An 18,620-nucleotide genomic window follows, 5' to 3' on the forward strand; every position below is an offset into this window, starting at 1 on the left:
CCGTGAGTATTGGAAGGCTGGGAGAGGGTCAGTGTCCACCTCTGGGCAACTGAAATAAATCTAACTCCAATTTGCAGCTTCCATGAATATTGAAAGGCTGGGACAGGGTCAGTGTCGACCAACATAAGGTTTCCAACCAAGGCTGGGAGAGGGTCAGTGTCCACCAACATAAGGTTTCCAACTAACCACATAGGGAAATTAGCATACTGTTTAGAATCAACTCACATTTGCGAGCCGATGTACGAAATTTAAGAGACGAGTTAAGAGATCTGAGGCCAACATAAAATAGGAGCATGTACAAATAATACATTTTCCAAACTTGCAGGCGACGTAGATTGCACCGCTTCGTAAAATAGGAGCACGCCTAGCTATATCGTTCTGTTCATTTCGGCGTGTATCAACAGATAAAAACTACAGATAAATAGGTGCTCAGCCATCCATCGTTCGCCTTAAGCATAGTGTGAAAATATGAGAACCAAACCTGAGAAAGTTTAGTGTATTGTAGGTGTATGCAGTGTTTTCAAAGAGGTGGCAAAGAGCAACAAATGTACGCTAAATTCAAAAAAGAAAAAGCTGATCATGCATCTTGCACTTTTCGCTAGTTGCTACCATGTCTCGCTATTATTCAGGTCTGTGCCTACAATGTCGCACTATTGTTCAGGCCTGCGCTTAGAGAAACATCAGAAGCCTTCCACATAGAGACACATGCAGGTGAAAGTAAAAGTCCATACTTTTACCAGGACGATTCAAGTTTATAAAAAGACACATTTGTGTTCTTTAGTAAGATTAGATGATCGAAAGGTTTAAATTCGATCTGTTGAGAGTATGATTGGCCCCGATGGAAGTGGCTCGACTAACTCAAAAACAGCAAGCCGGTGACATTGTGCATTAAGATGACAGTTATTGGGGCATGAATGTTGTGTGCTTCTTTTGGGGGCATGCATGATTCTTGGCTGCGAGGCTAGTTTTTCACATTTTGTTCTACTTTGGCCTTTTTGAGTTCCTTATGTGTCTTGTGCAACAGATCATATGCACAATGATGGGATGACCATTGTAATACAGATACAGTAGCAGCATCCCAACTCCATTCTAAGTTAAAAATGGCCAAACATGGTTTTTTTTCTTAGTACTAGGTGACAGTCCAGTTCATTCAAAACGGTGGAGCTCCCAGAAAGAAAAGAAAAGAGCAGTTTATCTATAATAGAGTAGAAACAAGGTCATGGCCTTTGGCTCGATCTAAGAAGACACTCTACTGTTGTTCCTCCTCCACAACCTTGAGCTCCTCCTCTTTCTGTCCACCATCCACATGGCCTTCTTCTCCTCCTACACCATGATACACCTCCTCATTGAAATGATCCCACCTCCGAGCGCCAATCTGAATCTCCACCATCAACCTACATCACCTATTCCTCTTTTCTGTTTGTTTTCCTTTATTTGTCTTGTTGTGCCTCAGTCCCAAAAACCAAGAACCCTAACCCTAGAAATTCAGAAATTTGTGGAGGAGGGAGATCTCATCGACGGTGGAGAGCGACGCCAGAGAAGGCCATTGTCGCCGTCTAGCTCGCGTCGGATCATTGCACTGCCTACATCGCGTCCTACTCGCTACACGCGCCTTCGGTTGGTCCCTCGGGTGTGTGCAGCCATTGTCGCCGTCTCGGGTGCCTCTGCTGTCGCCAGAGAGGAGAGGAGAGGGTGGGGAGAGAGGAACACATGTCTGAGCCGTGAAAACCGCTGACACCTGATTGGAAGCCCAACCGTTTTCATCGATTTTCCTTGGATTATTAATTAAGCCAAATCATCGTCCCCTCGGTCGATCGACCCGGGCGAAATTACATATTCCTCACCCACGGTTATTAATAGACTTTCATATATATATCCAGGTCAGTGTTTGCTCTGAATCTGTCTAAGCTACCAGTACCTCATATTGCTTGCAGTCTGTTTGTCTTGCGTGGTCATCCTCAAACTGCTCCAACGTCTAACTGCATTGCATGCGCACTCATCACAAACTAAAAATAGCCACAACCTGGCACTTGTCATCGCGTATTTTAATCAAAAAAACAGGAACACTGCATCAGAAAACTATTATAGCTAGTAGTAATAAATTCTTAGTTTACTCGTCCTTGTAATTGTAATTAGTTGTTGTCCATTCATGTCTCTGTGGGCGCCTCTCGTCGTCCTCGCGTTGCTCGCCTCGGCAGGCGATGGAGCCGTCGGCGCGAAGGTGCACCACAAACATGGCAGGTTCACCACGGGCCCGTGGAAGCCGGCGCATGCCACCTTCTACGGCGGACGCGATGGGTCCGACACCCGTGCCGGCGCGTGCGGCTACAAGGACACGGTAGCGGAGGGGTACGGCCTGCAGACGGCGGCTGTGAGCACCGCGATGTTCAACGCCGGTGAGACTTGCGGGGCATGCTATGAGGTGCGGTGCACGGACAGCCCGGAGTGGTGCAAGGCTGGCACGGCGTCTTTGACGGTGACAGCGACGAATCTGTGCCCGCCCAACTACCAGTTGCCCGGCGATGACGGCGGGTGGTGCAACCCGCCGCGCGAGCACCTTGACCTCACCATGCCAGCCTTCCTGCAGATCGCGGAGGAGAAGGCCGGCATTGTGCCCATCTTGTACCGCCGGTGCGTACGGTGGCACACGTAAGATTTCTCTTTTGTTATTAATTAAGTCAGCTGGTTGAAAATTTTGTACGTGTATGTGCGTGCGATGCAGTGTGCCTTGCATGAGGCTGGGCGGGATCCGGTACACGATCACGGGGAACAAATACTTCAACATGGTGGCGGTCACGAACGTGGGCGGGGCGGGGGATGTGGCGGCGCTCAAGGTGAAGGGGAACAAGCGCGTCAAGTGAACGTTGTTGCAGCGTAACTGGGGCCAGGTGTGGCAGACCTCTGAGGACCTCACCGGCGAGTCGCTCACGTTCCGCGTCATGACCGGCGACCACCGCAAGCACACGTCCTGGCACGTCCTCCCGCGGGACTGGCAATTCGGCGTCACCTACCAGGCACCCAAGAACTTCTAACTACCCTGTAAAACCGCGCTAGCCAGCCAGGTGTAAATTCATCGAATCTTCTGTTTTGTGTCCCTCAGAGTATGTATGTCCAAATCCAATAGGACGTACGTGCGTCAAGAAATAAGATTCCCTCTGACAAATGACAAGAAACAAAGTATGAATGAATGAAATGAATGAAAGAAACAAGACTTGTGTCCGACCTTGCACGGTTGGGCACTTTCATGCTGCACCCAGGAAAAGAACAAGAAACAATTAGACACGACCGGGAAAGGTGGTGGCACAGAACGGGACGTCCCGTAACGTTGGAGTTGGACACACACAACTTCATCATCAACAGCAAGGACACCACCCCCTCCCTTCTCCGGGGAAGCTTTCCTTTCCTCCACGATCCGATGTTGACGCTGCAGTCACAAGACGCGGCCTTCATCCATGATCCTCCTTCCCGCGCGGTTTATGGACATGCTTGCCGCGGCGTCAATGGAGGTACACCGTCAATCTTGATAATGCATTTGCTCCACACAAACACGTCGCTATTCTTTTGTCTTCTCTTTCCTTGAGAAAATTATGGTTGGGACTCTCCTCCCTCCAGTACCGTGTTGCAATGCTGATTTGGAAGGAAAAATCAACCTCCAGACTTAATCCGACCTTATATCATGGTTTTACACCTTTAAAGTTTCAAAACTGTTGAGAACAAACTTGTATTTGGAAGGTTAGTGGTAACCCTAGCTCACCATGTATCAAACCCCTCCAGCCCACCAAGGATCAAACCCTAGATTTTACGCTTGATGTCTCATGATAAAAACAAAATATTCTTTCAACGGGAGACGGTATTCCCATCGATTATGATGCCCCTATGTTGATTTCGTCAATTTCAAAGCCCCAAAAAAGTTCTCAAATTGTTTTACAACAAATATGCAAATTTAAGAGGTACTTTGCATGCATTACCCATAAAAACTCATCAAACAGTGAGCATGTTTGGGAGTGCTCAGCTCTGAAAAACGTAACTCGAGCGGGGTAGTTTCACGGTGTCCCTCATCGAAAAAATATATAATCCAATGTCCAACTTCCTTTTTTCTGTGAAGCTCTTCAAGAGATGCTTCAAAAACTCTAGTTCGAAGAGACCTCGTGGAGTTGGGGAAAAGTTACCCCCTGCTGTCACCCGTAAGTTGATCCGACCTTATAGTATTGTTACACCTTTAAATATACTAAAGCAAGAGTACCTATAATATATCAATATAGAAAGATCCAAAAGAAAAGATCCAATAAATCTCGACCATCATGTCAATCCGACGACCTATATTGCTCCAATGGCCAGCGATCCACATGTTTAGCATGCAATTAATAATTTAATGTCATACAAAATATTAACATCTGCATTATCCACGTAATTAACATGCAATTGATTTACTTCCTAATATTAGCATGCATGCACATACGCATTTACTAGTAGTAACAGAAACCAGAAAAATTGCGAACTAGCATGTGGTTGACTGTTTAGGAAGACAATTGTATTCCCAACCCACCAGGGTCAAGTCTCAGACTTAGACACCGGTGCTCACATTTTTCTAGATTTATTTCAGGTCTTCACGTGATTCCCAACTACGAAGGCGTCGGTGGCGCCTTTGTCAATCTCAAGATGATGTTTTTTTGGAAAAGGATCTCAAGATGATGTGACGGGCCGGTCTTTCAGAGATGCTCAGAGATAAGATGTGCGTGCGCATATTCATAGCGTTGAGTGTATGTGCGTGCATCTGTGTTTGTACTGTGTTTAGAAAAGCAAAGTAGAGATTCATGTTGAGAAATGACGAAATATACTTTTTCTCCGTTTCTTTTTAGTCTGCATATAAGATTTGGTCGAAGTCAAATTTTGTTAACTTTAACTAAGTTTATAGAAAAAACACCAAGATTCACAATATGAATCAATATGGCTAAATGAACCATGAAATTAAATTTCATACCATATAGTTTTAGTATTGCAGATGTTAATATTTTTTTCCTACAAAGTTGATCTAACTTTACAAAGTTTGATTTTGATCAAATATTATATGTTGACTAAAAAGAAACGAAAGGAGTACAAAGCATCGTCAACCTGAGTTGCTGATTGGACGCTGACATGGTAGTGCCAGACAAGCGCACGGGGGCCAGACGACGTACACGTGGTACACCATCCATCCACTCAGGCCAACTCCACCGTGCGACCTTATCTTGTCTGGCCCCGTCCGTTCGAGGTAAAACGGACAAAGAAGACGGCCCAGCGCGCGGCGGCCCGGACCCATTTTGTCCGTTTTGTGTCCGGGCTGACTTATTTCGAGCACAAACTTGCGCCGGATTTGGGTCGCGACGGACACCAAACGGACGCACGCCTCGTCCGCGTCGGGGCCACATGGCAGGCAGCCACCTACCTCCCACCCGCCCACATAAATGCACACGAGCGGGCGGCTCCACTTGTCATCCGCACGTCGAAGGGTCGTCGTCTTTTTTTAAGTGGGAAGCGTGGACGGGTCATCGTCCACAGTGCCCCACGCCATCCCGCGGCCTCCTCGAAACCTGACAGCCCCAGTCCCAAACCCTAGCCAACACCTCGTCGGCCGGCCGCCCGCTGCCATGGGCCACAAAGGCAAGCATGACTGCGAGGCTGGTTCCTCGTCGGGACGCCGCCGCGGCTCGCCATCGCCACCACGCCGGGCCCCCGTGCCGCCCGCCTTCTCCATCGCGCCCACGTCCGCCGGCGAGCGTGACCGGCATTACGTCCGATCGTCGGTGTGCCGCCGTTATTGGGAGACGAGGACGCCGCTCCCTTGGAGCGACGTCCATCTCCCCAAATAACTGGCATCTGTCCGCCGACCGGGTCCCGATCCCGCCGGTCCCGACGAGCGGTCGTGCGCGCGACAAGGAGATCGAGCGCCGCCGCCTCCTCCCGACGACCTCTTCTACGACCCCAGGTACGCCCCCGACTCCGGGCTCTGGGACACCTAGTTTCGTGACGAGCACGACACTAGGCGCACGTCGTTCTTCGCCGGCACCTCGACGGAGCCGCGGCGGCCACGACAGGAGCGGGGGCGTACCCGGGTGCGCGGCCTGACGCCCATGCCGTCGCCTTCATCGTCACCGTCGCCACCTCCCCCTCCTCGCATGACAGCGGAGGAGGAGGCCCGTCTCCTGCAGCGTGTCATGGACGACTCCATGAACACGCACGACGAGCGGCAGTGGCACGGCCTGGAGGAGACCATGGCCCTCTCCGCCGCCGGGGACGTCGCCTTCCCGAAGATGGCGGTCGTCACGGAGGAGCCGACGGAGGAGGCGTTGCCGACCGCGTTCCAGCAACTGCCGGGCCAGGGGTGGGGCTGGTCCTGCACTGCTCCGGAGATGGCCGCCGGCGTGGGCGTGAACTGGTGCCCCACTCCGCCGCGGTCACCGCAGCGGGAGGCGTCGCCCCGGGAGGAGGTGGTGCGGGCACCTCCGGCCGTCCAGTCAGCCCCCGTCTACCACGCATCGCCGGTCCATTTGTGGACACCGCCGGCCTACGTCGACCTCGTCAGCGACGACGACGACACTGGCGGCCAGTGAAGACGGCGACGGCCACGGCACCGACGGGTGCGGCAGGAGCGCGTGGGAGGAGTTTTTTTTTTATATGTTAATTATGAAACTGGGCCTTTTAAGTGGCCGTGGAAACTGGGTCATTTTGTGGCCGATCCCTATATATGTTTTATGTTTTTTTAAATGCGTTTATTTACTTTTTTAGTTATTTCATTTCAGTTTTTATATTATTTTTTATTCACGTCCATCCCGGATACGATTTGGGGTGCGACCACGTGGTGGACGCATGCACGCCCCATCTAACAAAGTCGGACACGAGCAAACCCATCGGCGTCCCAAAGAGACAAAATCCGGACAGAACGAACGTCTGTTTAGGATCGCGCGGTGGAGTTGGCCTCGGTACGGCGGTACTGTCGCCGTCGCGGCGCGTGTCACGGTTGGCGGCCGTTGAACGCAGGGTATAAGTAGCGGGCACGGGGCACCCAAGGGCTAATCCGAATCGTTGGCGCTCTAAATAATCTCCTCCACTGACTCCCTCCCCTGCCTATCCACTCTGCTCCACCGCCATGGATTTATCCTCCCTAGCGAGTCCGCAAGCGCTCCGCGGCGGCTCCACGGGCGCTCTCGGTGCCCACGCCGCCCGACGCCGCTCCGTCCAGCTGCTCCGCCCGCGCAGGCCAACATTCCGCTGCTCCGTCGAGGCAGCCAAGTGAGTGCACGCCAAACCTCGTACCGCTACCCAGCCTGCTGATCGATCCTCCCGCGAGTGAGCTGCAACAACCATGGGTCGGTCTGAGGAGCGCGCTTTTGTTTTCATGCGTCTGCAGCGCCAGGCAGCAGGTGCAGGGGACGCTAGCGGCGGAGGCGGCGCGCAAGGAATGCTTCGGGGTCTTCTGCACCACCTACGATCTCGAGGCGGTCAGTCGTCCTCACTGCTCTCCCTCAACGTGTTTGTTGAAATGATCGGCTAGTGTCCGGCTGGGTTGGTGCGCGCTCCGCTGGAAGCTACCGGGACTACGATGTTACGCCTCAGTCGATCTTCTCGACTGTGGCTGGGATTTGGTCATGGCTTTTGAATTGAGAGAAGAAAGAGGCGTCTTTTCTTTTTTGACGCTACAGCGTTGAACCAACACTGCGCCTGATGTTAATCTGTTAATATGTGATGAAGCCGTATCATTGCATGATGATTTACACTCCCTGACTTGATTGATCAGTGGATACTCATAATTGAACGTGCTTAACTAATACAGAGCTGCTCGATCGTATTAATCTGTGCTCCTCCTGTCAAACGGAACGCAGGATGAAAAGACCAAGTCCTGGAAGAAATTAGTGAACGTTTCTGTGTCAGGTGCGGCCGGGATGATATCGAATCATCTGCTCTTCAAAGTAAGTAGCACCGAGTAATGAAAACATTGTCTTCATCCGATTTATTCAAATTTTGTCTATGTAGAGGTGTTGACCCTGTCAACAATTCTCCTCCTTTTATTGAAAATGCATACACAAGAATGGCGCAGTAATAGTCACAATATTCTCATTTACCAGATGCAAGTGCAGTATATATTGATATTGCCAAGTACTGCCTAGTGATAATTCTACTGTTGCCACTACGACAACCGAAGCTATGCTATGCACATAACTGATTAGCACTTTCCTCTCTGCTGATGTATCATCTTTGTGCTTAATTACAATGCGACTGACCATATTCTTGTCTTGAAATTTTGGGTCTAGCACATCAGAAAGTATTGATCATTTATATAACTGCATTTTTGTAGCTTGCCTCCGGTGAGGTTTTTGGACAGGACCAACCAATAGCACTTAAGTTATTGGGCTCGGAAAGATCGTTACAAGCACTCGAAGGTAGCTTCGCTAACTTATTTTCCTTGACATTTGAGAAGCAACATCGATCCATCTTAGTTTGCTACATGATACACATTTTAAACTGCATTCCAAATTCCAATATTGCTGTACTCCCAGGTATAAATGAATTACTGAGACAGAGCAATATCGTCCTTCTTCCTAATGCTTTCTTATAATTACAACTGCAGGTGTAGCTATGGAACTGGAGGATTCATTGTATCCATTGCTAAGGGAAGTCAGCATCGGCATAGATCCTTATGTGATCTTCGAAGATGCAGATTGGGCCCTTCTAATTGGGGCCAAACCCAGAGGACCTGGAGTGGAGCGCGCTGCGTTACTAGATATCAATGGTCAAATCTTCGCTGAACAGGTTTCGTTTTGCATTCTTTTCCTTATTATGTGTCAAGTATACTGTCATAAAATCGTAAGAACCTATTCTGTAAAAGAGACATTATTTTTCTTTGTGGGAAAGTACTCCCTCCGTTCCTAAATATAAGCCCTTTTAGATATTCCAATAAGTACTACATACAGAGCAAAATGAGTGAGTCTACGCTCTAAAATATGTCCATATACATCCGTATGTAGTCCGTATTAAAATCTCTAAAAAGGCTTATATTTAGAAACGGAGGGAGTATATCTCAAACTTTGACATTTAACTATGTGGTTCCTTAGATGCAAAATGTGCCCTGTCCTCTTGCATATTCGGGGGAGGGGGACCTAGGATTCCTTAGCATGAAACCTGCTAAAAACTTGAACATAAATCTGATTTAAGTTTTTAACAGATATATGAGTACACAAATGATCACAGAATAGTTGTATTGTTATTAGCTGAAATTTTGAATTGTCTCAGGGGAAAGCACTTAACGCTGTGGCATCTCGGAATGTGAAAGTCATAGTTGTTGGGAACCCCTGTAACACTAAGTATGGACAGGTTTTGTGGTTGCTAAGTGTGTTATTGATTTATGTTATTATCATGTCTGACTTGGAGTATATGCTTCTTGTAGTGCTTTGATCTGCTTGAAAAATGCTCCCAACCTACCAGCAAAGAACTTTCATGCATTGACAAGGTTGGATGAAAATAGAGCCAAGTGTCAGGTACTTGATGTTGAATCTTAATTATGTCTGATATGTTTCTGTTATTTTATTTCAACAAATGACAAGACTAATCTGCCATTCACAATGTTTTTGCAGCTAGCGTTAAAAGCTGGTGTGTTTTATGACAAAATATCAAATATGACTATTTGGGGAAACCATTCAACAACTCAGGTGAAGATATGATTACAAACATGGCTAGTCTGTTGGTAGTGCTTTGGAGTACTGATTTGATGATTTCCACCTGAGTAGGTTCCTGATTTCTTGAATGCCAAAATTAATGGGAGGCCAGTAAAAGAAGTCATCAAAGATACAAAGTGGCTAGAAGAGGATTTCACTATAACTGTTCAAAAGGTACACACGGTTCCACATTTATCTGCAATTCATCTATCATTTGGGACAACTAAGAGAATATTGTGTATTCATTCCAATGGCTATGCAGCGTGGAGGTGTGCTCATCCAAAAGTGGGGCAGATCTTCAGCTGCATCAACCGCTGTTTCCATTGTCGATGCCATGAGGTCCCTCGTAACTCCTACCCCGGAAGGAGACTGGTTCTCTACAGGGGTAATGTTTTCTACTCTAGGATTGTTGATTGCTTCTTTTGTTTTGGTGTACCACTGAAGCAAAGGCGATGCCAAACCATAGGTTTATACGACCGGAAATCCTTATGGCATAGCAGAAGACATCGTATTCAGCATGCCGTGCAGATCAAAGGTAAGATTTCAAACTGAAATCCCCATTACTTTTCTTCCTGATAGGAGTATTATACAAGGTGGCAATTTGCACTATGACATTATTCATACAGGGCGGTGGTGACTATGAACTAGTTAAAGATGTGGCGATGGACGATTTTCTCTGGGGCCGGATCAAAAAGGTAGCATTGAGTTGTAGAAATAATGGTTGGTAATATGCAGTATAATGATGGAATAACCGATCATGTAATGATTCCTTCAGAGTGAAGCTGAACTGATCGCTGAGAAAAAATGTGTCGCCCATCTTACGGGGGAGGTAAGTGATGTAGAAGAGTACTTGGGCTCTTGTTGCAATGAAGGGCAAATGCTGCTACAGAAATTACTAACATGGCATATGTTGTGTTTTTGCAATGTAGGGTAATGCATTTTGTGATCTTCCTGGGGATACAATGCTTCCTGGAGAGATGTAGTGCTACTACTATCGATGATACTAGCAATCTGCCAATTGCTACCAGGATGTCATGTTATTATTAGAAGGCAACGTTCCCAACGCCAACTGGAAGAAGGATAGTTGAGAGAAACGACTGCTTGCAGGCTGCGGCAGCTATTTATCTTGTGTGTATTTAATAAGCACGTAGACTTTTGTTGTGCACTAGTAATATACGTATAAAGCAAAAGAATTTTCATAATAAAAAGGGCAAAAAGCCATATGGAGCAGAGTGTTTTTTTTTTGAACTGGAATATCCATTCCAAACCTTAAACTTGCGCAGCAGAATCGCTGGCCACCAGGTCTTGTACACAATCTGGAACTTGTTCCTTACACCAGGTGCACAGCGACAGCACACCAGTACGATAACCAAAAGCAGCAAAACTGATAGAGGCAAAGGTGTCCCGTCTTTCGATGAGAAGGTGGATTTCGCTTTGGTGGAAGTCGACTTTGACGATCCGATTACGAACGTGCGAGGACGTCGCGCCTTAGCAATCGCTAAACCAACTCCGAGAGGTTATTGACCACGCCGGGGCACGATCAACCTGACCACGAGGGTCTGTTTCCTGCGAGCAAACGAAGAACAAGCAAGAAACTAAGATTGCAATCTGGATATTGCGAATATAAGATGAAAGCTTTATTGATCTAGGTGGGGTTCTGTGACGCCTTTGTCTGGTCGTTGAACACAAACGAAGTACGCGAAGTTGCAGCTATGGCGAACTTTTAATCTAAACAAAACCCAAAGTCTAAACGATGCCCTAAGGGCTGTATATATGGAGGAAGAGGGGGGAATTTCGTGGCCCTTGGTGGAGGGGTCCGAAATCAACCCTATCTCTTGTTTCCCCACACATACGGACTCTAAAAATAGCATATACTTATGTATTTCGAAATTACATGGGCCTGGCCCAATAATAAGGTGACGCAGCACCTAAAATAGCCTCGAGACGAAATTTATGAAGTGGCATCTTGTATATTTCGTCCAAGGCTTCATGCACCCATTATGGTGGCTTCAAAGTCCTGAAATCATCACTTGTAACTCCGTTCTTGTTCCCCTTGCGCATGCCATCATCTCCATGCTTGTTCTTGCTCCAATGTTCATCCTTCTCCAAGCTAGGCCCTTCATTTGTAAGCAAAACAAATGTATCCAATTTAGGCAGCATCATATTCTCATGAACATTAGAATCATTACCAAGAAACGAAAGTACCTGGTAATTTAGTTGGCGTGCACGAGCTCTAGTAATTGGTCCAGTATGTATAGCAGCAGGGGCTGTGGGTGTAACAATTGTATTGATGTCCTCATCAAAAACTATGAGCTACAGTGTTACAAGAACGTTTGCAGAAATTAAATTCAAAAGCATCCAAGGACCTTGCTTCCCGCGATAGAACACCAATGGACGAAAGATCATAGTCTCCAGAATTGGTAGCATTAACCAGTTGTAAAGAGTCGGATTCAAAAATCACTTGATAAAGCCCCATCTCGCCCGCGGCTTCAATGGCCTTGTTGCACGACGTAGCTTCAGCCTGGAGGGATGAGACAAGGTAGTCCAGCTTGGAATAATGAGGCCGGCGAGACCATATCAAATCCTATTCTGCGTTTTCAAACCAAGCTCAAGCTAGCGGCCAAGGTGTTATGACCGGCATATTAGGTGGGTTGTGACCCAAGTTATCTTATTGTTATTAGGGGCTTAGCCCAATTATCTTATCGTTATTAGGATCGTTTGCTTAGGAGTTAAGTAAACATCTTTATATAAGGAGAGGAGATGTATCAATCTGATGGCTCCCGCTCCCGCTCCCCTCCACCCTCCTAGCCTAGCCTAGCTCCACCAAGCCCGCCGCCGACGAGCCCCGCTAGCGCGCGCCGCTGGATGGAGTCCGAGGGCGAGTCCAGCCGGTCCTACAGCGACGTCGCTCGGGGCACTCCGGCTCCGCCAAACCCGGCGCCCGCTGCTCGGCGCCTGCCTCCTGCAGTGACGCACGTGGCCGCCGCGGCCAACCAGCGCGCCGCGGCCTCTTCCCGCCTGGGACCTCGCTCCGAGATCCACCGCGTCCGGGGCGGGGCGGAGGTCGACGCTGGCGGCTTCCAGCTCCCCCGGCGCAGGAACCGCCGCCGCCGCGTGCGCCCTGAGGCTGCCCTCCCCCCCCCCCCCGCACCCAGCACCCGCCGCACCGTCGCAGCCCGTCTCCGGAGGAGAGCGCCGGTCTCTGCTTCCGCTGCCTCGACCCCAGCCACCCAGTCCGGGACTGCACGAACGACGTCCGCTGCCGGCGCTGCCTCTACTCCGGCCACAGCTCCCGGGACTGCTACAAGTTCTGTCGCGGCGTGCTCCGTGCGCCTCCCCGCGCCACCACACCCCGGCCGCTGCACCGCGAGAGCCGTCGCGCCTCTGCGCCCCGCCGGGTGCGACACCCTCCACCAGTCAGCCGGCCCAGCCCTCCACTCCGGTGCCTGTGGTCATATCCCGCTCCGTCGAGATGGAGGAGGCCGACTGCGTTCTGCGGCGTGGGATGTTTGTCTCCATCACGGCGACAGGCCGGCGGTCACCTGACGGGAGGTCGAGGACGTCCTGCACTCCTCCCTTCACCTTCAACCCGGCGACTTCACCATCCACGGGCACCACCCGGAAGACTTCCTCATCATCTTCTCCACCAACGAGCTCATGTCTCGGTTCGCGGGCGACCACTTCATCAACGGCTCTGGTTTCACCCTGTCGCTCCGCCCTTGGAACAAACTGGCACACGCCGACGTGGGATCCTTCGAGCACACGGTCCAGGTGGAGCTCCGTGGCATCCCCGCGCAGGCTTGGCGTCTCTCCACCGCCGAGCATCTTCTCGGCTCCAGTTGCCGGATCGAGCGACCGCACCCGAGCACCCGCTCATGCGCTGACCTCGCCGTTTTCCGGCTGACGGCGCGCACGCATGAGCCGGCCAGCATCTGCCGCGCGGCCGTCCTGGAGATTGTGGAACCCGTCCCCGCCACTAGACATGGGTCGCCGCCGACCATCCGCACGCTAACCTACCCCGTGTCTATCGTGATCGTCGATGACGGCGCTGCTCGAGCCGCCTCGGCCGCTGCCGGCAACAGCGGCGACCCTAGTGATGGCGCGTCGGGCGGCGAGGCCTGTGAGGAGGCACGCCGAGATGGGGCTGGTCGCGGCCGAGGCCGCCGCCGTAGCCGCAAGCGACGGCGCACGTCTAACGCCCGCGACGGCCGCGCGGACGGCATGGCTGTCGACTCCACCGGTTGGTGCGTCACTGACCTCCGTGGCCGCGCGGATGGGATCGACATCGTCGCCAGATGGCCTGCCCCCCGCCGTCGTACGGACACGACCGAGCTGCGGTTCGGCCGTACCAAAGGAAGGACAATGGAGCCATGGCCCACAGCCAATGGACCGCTGCGTTCTCGTCGGCTTTCCAAAAGAGGCAGGCGCGGTGGAAGGAAAAAGCGCGATGCTGATGCGGCCAGGCTCGCCAAGGCTGCACAGTTGCCCACTGGCTCACCCACCGATCCAGAGGTGTCAGACCCAGCGCCAGATGGCCCGTCCCCAATGGCTGCGAACCATGCACCGCCGCTGTCACCTCACGGGCAGGACCGGTGCCATGCTAAGGCTGTGCTAGGCCAGACCAATCCTGACAGCTCCGCAGACCAGGATCACCCCACAGGGCGCCTGTCACTGGACAGGGAGGCTCCTGCTTCGCCCATCCCCACACCCCAGGACGATCCCTTGTCGGGGCAAAGCAGCGCTTCGCCCCCGTCAGCGCCTACGGCGGTGGCGCCCCACGCCGACCGGTCCACGTACCCTGCTCCACTAGCATATGATGGCCCACCTGTTCAAACCACGGAGCCAACCCCACCGGGCGACCACGATGAAGAGCCCCTGGAGTCTTCCACGGATGCGTCGGATGTGCCATGCACGGGCCCCTCCCCTGCGGCCCCACACGAGGAAGCAGCTGCGGACGGCCCGCTTTCCCATCCGGCCCAGGCTGCATGCCCCGACCCGGCCCAAGCTGCATGCCCTACTATGGAGAGAACCCCAACACACTTCGCCTTGCCCCCGGTGACCCTGCGCCGCTCACGTCCACGCGCCGCTGTAACGGTGTCGACTGCATGGACCCCGGGTGACTTCCTCGCAGCTGCAACCAAACAGCTCGACGCCGCCCTCCCAACTCCTGGGAGACGCCAGCGCTGGTGCCCACCCAACTTTTCCCCACGGCGTGGGAGATCCGCCTCGGCATCGGCATGCAAGACGGCTGCTCCACCCACTGCTGAAAGACGCGCACAAATCCACATCTTGCGCACTCTCGGGATCGTCGGGCTGGACCAGAAGATCACGGCCGCGGAGATGAAGACCTATGAGGGGCTCTTCGCAACGCCTCTCCCTATGTCCGTCCTCTCGGCCATGGCCGCGCTAATAGGCCATGAGCTCCCCTCCGGCCCCGCCGTTGCGCCGATCACCACGGTGGTCGCCGGCAGCCCGATCGAGGCCTAGCCACGCCGGCCCGCCTGCTCATCGATCTCGGCTCCATGGATCACGCCCCTAAGGTCCTGGTTTGGAACGTGCGCGGCCTCAATGCGCGCGCTCGCCGCACCGCCATCCGGTCGCTTGTTGTAACCGCCAATGCATCGATCGCCTGCTTCCAAGAAACTAAGATGCAGTTAGTTTGCTCGTCGGTTGTCCTTGAGACTCTGGGCTCAGATTTTGACGACTATGTGTACTTGCCCGCTGTTGGGTCCCGTGGCGGCATCCTGTTGGCATGGAAGAGTAGAGAGGTGGCTATCACCGATCCTCTTTTCACTACCAACACCTTGTCTGCTAAGGTCTCCACCGCGTCCGACGTTGGCACACCCTGGTGCCTCACCGTAGTCTATGGGCCCCAACCTGACAACGAGAAGGTCGCCTTCTTGCAGGAGTTGTGCGACATCCGCGACGAGTGCCCCGGGTCGTGGATGTTGTGCGGGGACTTCAACCTGATATACCACGATGAGGACAAGAACAACGGGAACGTCAACCGCCGCATGATGGGTCGCTTTCGGCGCGTGCTCAACGACCTAGCGCTCAAGGAAGTGTACCTCAACGGGAGACGCTACACTTGGTCGAATGAGTAGTCGCCCCCGACCCTCATCCACCTCGACCGAGTCCTATGCACCATGGACTAGGAGGAGCTTCATAGCGCGTGCCTCCTACACTGCCTCACCTCCGTCGTCTCCGACGATAGCCCCCTCCTCCTGGATTGCTCACCGGCTGCGCCTACGCACCGGCGCTTCCACTTCGAGGATTTTTGGATTCGCCTAGACGGCTTCAACAACGTTGTCGTGGCTGCATGGCACTCTGTCCACGTGACAGACCCATTCTGGTGCTTCATGTTGCGCATGAAGGCCACCGCGCACTAGCTAACTAGCTGGAGCTCACGGACTGTTGGGAATGTGCGCCTCAGGCTTGCGGTCTCCCGAGAGCTTCTCCTCACGCTCGACACTGCCTTGGAGAGTAGAGCTTTGTCCCCGCACGAAGACTGGCTGCGTCGCCAGGTCAAGGCCTCCTATCTAGGCCTTGCTTCTTTGGAACGCACCATCGCCCGCCAACACGCTCGCCTCGCGACACTCAAAGACGGAGATGCCAACACGTCATTCTACCACCGGCAATGCTCTTATCGACGGCAAAAGAACATGGTGCACAGTCTCGAGGCTGGCGCGGAGATCATCACGGACCCGGAGGGCATGGCCGCGGCTGCATACGCGCACTTCGACGCTCTGCTTGGCACCGCCGCGCCCCGGGAGTGCACCCTGGACCTCTCCGCTCTCATCACGCATGCCAACCTCGACGACCTTGATGCACCCTTTGACGCCGAGGAGATATGGCAGGCCGTCAAGCAATTGCCCGCGCGCAAAGCGCCCGGTCCCGACGGCTTCACCGCTGACTTCCTGCGCGCCTGTTGGCCCATCGTCAAGCAGGACCTCGTTGACGTGTTCCAGCAGCTATACGCGCTCCGGGGACGAGGTTTTAGCTGCCTTAACCAGGCGCTCCTCGCGCTGCTGCCCAAGCGCGCGGATGCCCGCTGCCTTGGAGATTACAGGCCCATAAGCCTTATCCACCACGTCGCCAAAATATTCGCGAAGGTCCTCTCGCTGCGACTCGCGCCTAAGCTTAATGCACTCGTCAGCGCGAACCAGAACACGTTCATCCCCGGACGCTCGTTGCACGACAACTTCATCCTCATCCGGCAGTCTGCGTGCCTTCTCCATCAGCTCAAGGCACCCCGCTTGCTGTTGAAGCTCCACCTGGCACGGGCCTTCGACTCTATCAGCTGGTCGTTTCTCTTCGAGGTTGATGCGGAGCATCCTATGATCATCCCCATGTACACTACGACTTCTCCCCAAGCCCCTAGTGCCCACATCTTGAGACCTCAAGCATACGCCATTGGACACAAGGTGAACTAGCTCCTTTCCGAATCTTCCCTTTTCGCATGTAAGACACAGATGCTACCTCAAGCGCGGACCTTGTGCATACTCAGGTCCATCCGAGGAGATCATGGAGAGCCTACGGGCCAAGGCCAGGTGCGCGCGGGAGCGAGGGAAGGATAGCTAGCTGCTATAGCCCGAGCGGTACTACCGCCCACACCAAGCGGTACTACCGCTAAAGGCCCGCAAGCGGTACTACCGCCCAACACCCGCTCTACTGCCGCTCAACCCGACAAACTCCTATGATCGAGCGGTATGGGTCCGGCACTACCGCCTGTCCAAGCGGCACTACCGCCCGATGTCCGATACTACCGCCCTGCCTGTGCACAGAGTACGGGCCAACGACCCATGTATCCCCCCTCTCACTTACCCTTTCATGGGCTTAGACTATATATACTCCCCCTCATCCTCCTAGTTAGGGTTAGCGTTAGTTTAGCTCATTTGAGAGATAGAGCTACGCTCATCCATATCGGATCTACCTTCACGAGAGAGACCGCGGCCTCTACGGAGAAGATCCCTTTGGATTCAAGACCTCCTTTTGGAGAAGAACTTCAAGACCTCCTCACGGAGAAGACCGGTTACCTCTTGTATCGTCCGTTGTTGACTTTGGATCTTGTATCTTCCTTTGTGTTCATGGATCTAGCGCATGTGTGATCATTCTTGTTGGTTTGAGTGTTCTCTTGTGTTCCCCTCGTGATTTTCCCCTCGTTTCCCTCCTCGTGTTCTTCATGTTCATCGCGGGATCCGCTCATTTCGTGAAAGATCAGCCCTCTAGGGTTCCACCCTACATCATCTTGGTATCATGAGTCACGTTGATCACGATTTCGGAGCCCCCCTCGTTGTTTTCTAGCCTAATTTTGTTGTGTTCTTCCCTAAATTCAAAAATCCCCACCAAAAATAGCCCCATTTTTTTATGATTTGTTGGTTTGACGAAGTTTTGTTGGATTTGATCCATAGATTTGCTTGGTTTCAAGTGGATCTAGCATCTCCCCAATTTTCTTCACTTTCCATCCACGAAATCGCTCGAATTTTGACCTCGAAATCATCATTTTCCACCCCAAAATTCGCCCTGATCCAATTCTGCGAATTTTCCCGACACGAGCGGTACTACCGCCCCACCAAGCGGTACTACCGCTGAGCTCCACAAGAGGTACTACCGCCCTTCCAAGCGGTACTTCCGCCCCTCCCAGTTTCAGCGTTCCGAGTTTCACCGTTTCGACCATAACTTTCACATCCGGAGTCAGATTTTCGCGTTCTTTAGCTCATTGAGTAGCTATTGACATCCCCCATCCATATACATAGGTTTCAACACCATTTGACTCCATAAAATTTTTGGAACTTTGGCATCTTTGCCTAGGGCTTCCACCACATCATCCACTACACCACCACCGACTTCTGCAACCTCACCAATTTTGTTCCCCATCGCATTAGTGGTTGCTTGAGGAGTGATTTGAGTTTCCTAAGGTGTCTAGGCTAC

General features: G+C 52.1%; 1 protein-coding gene and 1 pseudogene across 1 annotated transcript; both read left to right on the plus strand.

The window, feature by feature from the left end:
• Positions 1-2,035: 2,035 nt before the first annotated feature.
• LOC123152237 (expansin-A32-like) lies at positions 2,036-3,163 on the plus strand (annotated as a pseudogene).
• A 3,874-nt stretch (positions 3,164-7,037) lies between these two features.
• Positions 7,038-10,919, plus strand: LOC123154897 (malate dehydrogenase [NADP] 1, chloroplastic). The gene is made up of 14 exons (XM_044573509.1): positions 7,038-7,269; positions 7,388-7,478; positions 7,860-7,946; positions 8,333-8,417; positions 8,606-8,787; positions 9,268-9,338; positions 9,422-9,512; positions 9,609-9,683; positions 9,762-9,863; positions 9,952-10,074; positions 10,156-10,224; positions 10,316-10,384; positions 10,465-10,518; positions 10,619-10,919. The coding sequence occupies exons 1-14, from the start codon at positions 7,127-7,129 to the stop codon at positions 10,670-10,672; spliced, it is 1,296 nt and encodes a 431-aa protein (XP_044429444.1). The 5' UTR covers positions 7,038-7,126; the 3' UTR covers positions 10,673-10,919.
• Positions 10,920-18,620: the final 7,701 nt, after the last annotated feature.

This window comes from Triticum aestivum, chromosome 7A, assembly GCF_018294505.1.
Source record: "Triticum aestivum cultivar Chinese Spring chromosome 7A, IWGSC CS RefSeq v2.1, whole genome shotgun sequence".
Lineage (NCBI taxonomy): Eukaryota > Viridiplantae > Streptophyta > Magnoliopsida > Poales > Poaceae > Triticum > Triticum aestivum.